The 7,800-nt window shown below is 42.5% G+C and overlaps 1 protein-coding gene across 1 annotated transcript; it reads left to right on the forward strand.

Moving 5' to 3' along the window:
• The first annotated feature begins 1,924 nt into the window (after positions 1 to 1,924).
• LOC119322211 (probable carbohydrate esterase At4g34215) lies at positions 1,925 to 6,576 on the forward strand. Its single transcript, XM_037595708.1, has 6 exons — positions 1,925 to 2,507; positions 2,904 to 3,012; positions 3,922 to 3,983; positions 4,448 to 4,634; positions 5,546 to 5,583; positions 5,956 to 6,576. The coding sequence occupies exons 2-6, from the start codon at positions 2,982 to 2,984 to the stop codon at positions 5,959 to 5,961; spliced, it is 324 nt and encodes a 107-aa protein (XP_037451605.1). The 5' UTR covers positions 1,925 to 2,507; positions 2,904 to 2,981; the 3' UTR covers positions 5,962 to 6,576.
• The last annotated feature ends 1,224 nt before the right edge of the window (positions 6,577 to 7,800 follow it).

Here is a 7,800-nt window from a genome sequence, read left to right on the forward strand (position 1 = left end):
GAAGACTACATTGATTACAAGCTCATTGCCTAGTGCAACATGGGATTAGTCTATCTGGAATCCGGTCGCCATACATGGTTATGGCTCATCGTTAATCCTGTTGAGCCAACAATTCAGTCTGATGCTATAGTGCACGATGGCATCGTTTACGCGGTCGACGCACAGATTGGCTGCCTATACTAGTGGAATCTATCATCGTGTAATTGTTCTATCTCATCTCATCTTTACCTTATAAATACGACTGCCTGTTGATTGTTACAAATTTAGAATAGATAGTATGTCTATAACCACATCATTGCTATATGTTCCTCTCATTTCCTAGATTTTTATGACCACACATGTTATTGTTAGAGTTGATATGAGAATAATTGGCATCTAATGATTGTTAGAATAGATATTATGAGTACAATCATTTCCAAGATTTTTATAACAACGCATGTTATTGCGTAGAATTGATATGAGAACAGTAGTAAGTGCTATCGTAGAATATGAGTAGGCCCTATCATAGATGTTTTCTCTCATTGTTACATGATGTTTGAACCATGACATATTGCTAGAATATGAAAGCCATTGGCTTTTTTTCAACTTGGGGTATGATTATGACCACGACATTGCAATTCTTTGTCTATAATATGTGTCACTGTTATAATAATCTTAATTCCACACATACTCTAAACATTGTATATTTTTGTCCTTTTGGTCTCCAATTTGATTTGTTGCAGCTGACGCAAATGCGCTGGCCTTCATGATTCCAGGACCTGGAATCATACCAGTCGATGGGTGGTGGTTTATCGCTCGTTCAACTGACTGCGGTCATTTGATGCTCATTCGCACGTATCGAATTGACCAAACCATTACATTGAACCACATGCAGTACAATGCCTGAGGCGTTCGTGACTGTGATGGCTATAGATGCTTCGTGTTCGAGAAAGATCCCAGCTCCATTGGGCCAGGCGTATTCAACTACAGGCGGGTTTACAGCCTCGGCAACCACTCCATGTTCCTCGGGCTCAGTTATCCGATCATCCAACCAATCATCGATCATATCACCGGCGATGATTACCGTGCTATGCAACTTCCATTCGCTAGGAGGAACTGTGTTTACACATCATACAATGGCTTTCATGAATCACCATATCCAGAGATTCGTCGACACAGCTTGTTGCCAGATAATCTTCAGTGTGTGAAAGGCATCAAGCTTCCATGCAATTGATGGCTTTTGCATACCGGACATGCGGTGATGTGGTTCATGCCAACAACACAGCAAATATGCACAACTTAATTCATACTGATATCTAGACTGAGCCATTTTTTTGAGCAAAAGAGGGGGGCTCCCCCTTCGATTTCATTAATGAAACCACCACGAATCCAGGTCCAACCAGAACAGCCCTAACCAACTACTAAAAACTATGTATCCTGCTGCTATAGCATGACCCTCTTTTGTTGGATATTATGTATTGTTGTTAGTTTGAAGCACTCCTCTGGTTTGAAGGGTAGATACCTTTCTGGGATCAAGTGCATCCTAACTCACCTGCGTAGGATGTACTGATAATGATGATGGAGATGTTGTGCAGAAGCCATATATATATACATATATGTATATATACATATATTTATACATATATATATATAGGACAGTGCTATTTTGTTACTAGTAACAAAATAATATTCTGTTACCCTGGCGCCCTATATAGAGGCGATCCCACCGCAACCTCTTGCATCTGGTCAACGGACACGGCTCCTCTGCCGTGCGCTAGGTGACGTTGGGCCGCTGACATGTGGGCCAGGTTTCCCACAGGCCCACATGTCAGTGGTAGAACGGCAGGCTGCCGAACAGTAGAGGATCCTCGTGCCTGGTCAACCCCCACGACCTGTCTCCGTCCCGAGCGCCCACCACCTCCACCCTCGCGCGAGCCAACCGCCGACTCCCTCCCGCGCGTCGTCGGCCGCCACCTCCCTCTCCCGTGCCGCCGGACACTGCCTCGCTCCCCCGCGTCGCCGGACGCCGCCTCCCTCCCCCGCGCCGCCACACGCCGCCTCTCTCCCCCGTGCCGCCGGACGCCGCCTACCTGCCCCGTGCCGCCGGACGCCGCCTTCCTCCCCGGCGCCGCCGTACGAAGCCTCCCTTCCCGACGTCGCCGGTCGCCATCTCCTTTCCCTGCCCCGCCGGACGCTGCCTCCTTCCCAGATCCCGCCGCCGCCCGCAACACAACCGGTATCATGGCTGTCGCCCCGCACCAGATTCATGAGCTGCTATCGCTCAACCGCCGTGTACATGCAGTTCAACACTGCAACCACAGGTCCTTCAATCTCACTGTCGTGGACATGCCCCTCCACCTCCTGGTTGCCACTCATCCCGGTGTGGCCAGGCCGTTGGGTTCGCTGCTGCTATCAGCAGTCCAACCCGGCCGCCCCAGGCCGTTCACCGTCACAGCTCCCAGGCCGACTGTGTCAAGCCACCTTTCGCCCGCACCTTGGGCTCCCGTATGCGTCCCCTACCCCAGCAGGTGCACACATCCCTGCCATCGTTCCCCCTGTGTTGTTCTTTTGACCTTGAACTATATAGGATACAACTTTTATTTGATTTTCAGTTCACCTTTTGCATTCTTTTCAGTTCATAAACTTTAATTTATTGATGAAATCCTAAAATATCATATGTGCACTCTACGTATTTGTTCTTATGCCTACGAACAATTATGCACTTGTGCTGTTATGCATCAGTTTTGGTCACCAAAAAATGGAGGTTTAGATATGACAAAATGGATTAGAGCACCACGCCCTCACCCAAAAGTTTGAAAAAAATCATTGCTTTCAGTTCAAGTAAAATGTTTTTGTTTAAAACTGGACTGCTGATTCTTTCTGTAATGGGCTTTATATATTATCTTTCCTATGTCTTACTGTAGGAAAATATGGTGGCCTTCAGCAAGTAATCTTTCTCTAACGGGTATCCTATGCCTGCGCCACCGAGAGACTGATCCTACATGCTGCGTGCTCACGGCGACCACAAGCATCGTAAGAAAGAGGCTTTGGTGTTCTTGTTTTGTTAAAATATAGCATGCAAAATGTTATAGAAAAATCCTAAAATTTGAGTGTGTCTTTTACCTCCTTGTGGTAATGTGATCATGTTCAGATTTTGCTCAGTATTTCTCTATAAGATAAAACATAAAGGAGTCAAGTGTATAGATACATAAGTTCAGTACATAGATTTTTGGTTTGGTCAATCTGTAATCTATGGATTTTATTTGGCCTAGATTGCTAGATGTACTATCTTGTTGTGCCAAGGCAATCAAAAACATAAGTGTTGCTGCTCTAATTCACCCCCGACACCTCGACAGTCGCTAGGCATGACGCGCCTCCTCCCAAGGACGTGCTCGCGTCCCCGCGCCTCCTGCCGGCGATATGACCACTTCTCGCGGCAATGCGCCATGTGTGGCCCATGTTCCGGCGTCGCCCTCCGCGGCCTCACCACGCAGGCCGTTCAACTCCGCCACCTGAGGCCGTTCACCACCACCAGTCCCTGTCCAAGGCCGCCCAACGACCCCATGCGATAACACCCCTGTCAACCCCGTGGAATTTTTTTCTCTCAGCTTCGAAAAGAGGTGCAGTTCAAAACTTTGAACACCCGGAGGTTCAGTTCAGAACTTGCAATGTCTCCAGGAATGTTACTACTGAATTGTTTCTGTTTGAGTTCATTTTGAATCCATGTGCCATTTTGCTATCTTTTAAAGGTGTTTGTTGTAATGCAGAGAACTGTTTGTAATACCAAAAAACAAGTTCATGCTTAGAAAGTTTGTACGTTCGTACATAGAAACTTAATAAGTTTAGGGAAAAAATTGAAAACAAAAAGATGTTGACTCTACATTGCTACCAATTTAGTTATCCATACCGAAGCCTTGATCTCATATTTTTTTATCAAAATAGGGGGCTTCTTGTCAAGAGCACACCAAATGGATCTCTGCTTCCGGCCGCGGTGGGAACTCCAGGTATGCTACTCGTGTTTTGCCATGCTGGACACCAAGCAGCACACATGAGAAAGATTGCTTTGCTTTTGTGGTTACTGTGCTAGTTTGTTGGGAAAATGAAAATTACAGTTGAAGGAAGATTGAGGCTTAAAGTTCAGAGACGTTTTGATTAAAAGGTTTGATAGTGTAATAGCAGAAAAACATAGGGCAGGTCTTATTTAGTTGCAGAATAAAAGTCCTGTTTTGGACTTTTGGTTGCAGCTTGCATCTCCCAAATTGGGTACGTCAAGGTTAGCCGAGTACCTCAAATGCAAAGCAGCAAGGTTTATACATGGAAGTATCTAAATTTGGAACACTGTCCTTTGCCTATACTTACAGCAATTAATTTTTTCAATGTAGCTCTGCAGAAAGCACAACACTAGTTCTAGACAGTAATGATGTTGATATGCTCACTTCTCATGATCATCGATCTTTTGATGTTTCAGGTTGGGCTGGCATCCGGGCTTGGGCAGTATACCAAAGTCGTAAGGGAAGCTCAGAAGGGATTAAAACTTCAGAACGTGAGGTTTGTCGACGCAATGGGGTTGCCATTCCAAGATGGCCATTTGCATCTTAACACCCAGGCTCAGGTCCAGCTGGGACATATGCTGGCTCAGTCCTATTTGACTTATGGTACATTCAAACACTAGTTCTCCCGGTAGCTCTAAAGGGATCCATAATTTATTTGCTCTCTACTTTGGTTAATTTCCTCTCTGAACTCTTCGCTGAGCACCACCATTCTTAAATTCTTGAATTTGATTGGTATAAATATGCCAATGTAATTCAGTACAAGTTCTTCATGATCAATGAGAATGGAGAACCACCAGACAAATCTGAAATATTTTTCCAATCATACTAGTTCTTATGCTTTTTTTGTTCTTATGCTTGGTAAACATTGTTCAGTTTGCATTGGAAAACTTGTACTATTCATGTTGCTCTCAAGCTATTTGTTTATATGCCTAAAAGAACTTAAATAATCCTTTTTGATGTTTCTTTGTTGTCAAATAGAAGCTAAAATAGTTTGGGCATATGCAGTAATAACATTTCTTATGGAGCAGTACACATATTTAGAACTTTTAGTTAGTTACAAAACATGAATCCTCATTCCCAAAAACCTGCAATTAACATCAATTTATATATTAACATCTGGCGTCACCCTCCGCCGCCTCAGCGCACAGGCTGTTCACCTCTGCCACCCTAGGCCGTACACCACTGCGAAGAGAGTCCGTCCAACTACGTGATAGAGAATTTTTGTACCAGACATAGTATTAGTTCGGTGTGTAATCTATCATCAGTCCATGAAAAATCACAGAATAGTTGGTGTGTGTGCAGAAATATCGTCAGTGCAAGTTTCAGAACTCTATAAGTTTAGATATATCACCTAAATAAGTAATGATTTGCAGCAAGTTTCTTCAAAATTCTGTAAAGTTTAGATATATCACCTAAAGTATCGTCAGTGCAAGTTAAAAAATTCTGTAAGTTTAGATATATCGTAAAGAAAAATTGATGAGTTACCATCTGCTTTATAATCATGTTCTCTGCAGCACAGGTAGCAGTGGGACTGACTGGGCCTGAATTTGTTGTAAGTTTCTTTCTCATGGATTTTTATTCAATATATTTCTTGTTGATCCTCACACATGCGGTTAACAGAAAAATAAAGTTCAAAAACATCATCGGGGCAGGTTCATGGATCCTCACACTCTTGCCCATGGTTCGGTTTGTGTGTGTTACTCCACAATATATAATTTTCTGTTTAATTCTTATTTTGTTTCAGTTCAATATATAATTTTAGTTAAGTTCAATATATAATTTTAGTTTAGTTCAATATCTTGAGTATCACCTTTTTCTGCCATGAACTCATGCTATAATATGGGCAGCTAAGTTCACTCTGAATATGTTGATACTAAACCAGAAGTTTGCTCTGAACTCTCATGTTTGTCTTAACAATTGACAGGTCTGAATATGTTGCCGCTGCCATGCTGATTTCCTGTTGCGACCTTGTTGATTCCCCGCCTTCGAACTGCTCCCTCAATCCCCTGTGTGGACCACCGCCGACTGTGGGATGCACCTTCCATGCGCAACCATGTGACCATGTAGATGCACGTCTTCATTGAGTCGCTCACAGCGCATATGTGTGTGTTGTGTTCGTGCGTGCATGGTCGCGGCCATGCTTGGCGTTTTGGTGTTGTCTGTGTGTGGTCTTGCGGGCGTCTCACCTCAAACGCATCCCAGGACGATGCACGAGTTGATGAGGAAACACCCAAGCCTGTGGCCTCTCGACCACAACTTCGTCTCATGGAAGCTGTTGGATGTGGAGAGCCAGTATGAATTCAAGTCTAAGTGGCTCATCGAGGAGAAAAAGAAGAGGAACTCGAGTGGTTTCTCTGTGGAGAAGGGCAGAAGACATTTTGCTCTGAACATACTTGTTGATATGCCCATGAAAACGGGTACATTTTTCTACAGATTTTTGTGTTGCTGACGAGGGCTACACAACTTGTATTTACAAGTTGAACTTAAGCGTATCCCCTATAAAGTTTGTGGATGTTGGATGTTCTTTTGACATTGAACTGTTATGTGCTTGCAAAATCTGAAGTGTTGATCCATCAGCATTCGTAGCTTCGCACCTCATTCTTGTATGTTATGTGTTTCAAGTGCTCAATGAAGTTTATGTTCTGAGGTCATGTACACATACCTAGGCGTTCATGTATTACTAACCAGTAAGTACACCTGTTGCTTCTCTCGCTCGTTTGTGCTGGTGGTGAATAGTTCAAATTCTTGGCAAATTTTAAAAGGTTCAAACTGATAAACGTGGTAAGTTCGAACGAAAAACGAACCCTTAGCCAATTTCACCGAGGAAAAAATAAGGAGTTCATGTATTACTAGTGCTCTCTCTGCTATCCTTCTATTTGTCCCTTTCTATTTTGGTGATGTCCACAGATTGACAGAAGAATTGTAGTGGAGAGTTCATGTATTACTAGCACATGAGTTTAAATTGTAAAAGTTCAAACAAAAAGAAACCCCATGCAATTCAAATGGTAAAAGTACAAGTCGTAAAATAAGAGAAGTCTAGAACATCGTTGTAGAAAATGTTTAGTATTAAAAAAAGAATAAAAAAACATCTTCTTTCTGAAAAAAAATCATTCAGTTCGATGATACAAACCATGCAAGTACAGGGGCGACGATAAAGTAAACCGTTGAAAACTTACGAGCAAAAAACATTACCCAAAAACAGAGCAGAGTCTAGTTAGTGAAAACACGCTTAGTACAAACCCATGCAAACATCAGTACAAGTACTCTTTTTTCAGAGCAATTCAAAATTACTCTACAAAAAATAGCTCAATATAAACACATACATATATCAGTACGACTACTCTGTTTTTCAGACGGGAAAACAACAGGATATGTCTTGCCGTATTCAAAATTACGCTTAATCGATTGCGAATTTGAGAAAATGTTCAACATGACTAAGTTTTGCATTTTCGGTAGCTTTCCAATGGTATATTATTTGCCCCATTTCAATAAACTTTTTAACAAAATCGCGTTCAAAACCAGCTTTAACCGTATTTGAATTCGTATTTAAAGAGTAAGGAATTAGAAAAAACTTTCTATACGCCAAAGTTGCGCATTTTCCATAGCTTTCCAATGCCGTGTCATTTGCGTCAATCCGACAAAGCGTTTGCAAGAAACAGCGAAAATACGTTTCGCCCAGGATTTCACCATTTTTCAAATTACTTTTAAATCAAAAAGAATTTGAAAAAATAGTAGATATATGGAAGATGCGGATTTTCACAAGCTTTCC

Source organism: Triticum dicoccoides, chromosome 6B (genome assembly GCF_002162155.2).
Source record: "Triticum dicoccoides isolate Atlit2015 ecotype Zavitan chromosome 6B, WEW_v2.0, whole genome shotgun sequence".
Lineage (NCBI taxonomy): Eukaryota > Viridiplantae > Streptophyta > Magnoliopsida > Poales > Poaceae > Triticum > Triticum dicoccoides.

Excerpts from the sequence above, each read along its gene's own strand:
- LOC119322211 (XM_037595708.1), top strand. The coding sequence starts at position 2,982 with ATGCTGCGTGCTCACGGCGACCACAAGCATC. Across the intron at positions 3,984-4,447 it reads GGCCGCGGTGGGAACTCCAG|GTTGGGCTGGCATCCGGGCT; the intron begins GTATGCTACTCG and ends TTGATGTTTCAG. Across the intron at positions 4,635-5,545 it reads TCAGTCCTATTTGACTTATG|CACAGGTAGCAGTGGGACTG; the intron begins GTACATTCAAAC and ends TGTTCTCTGCAG.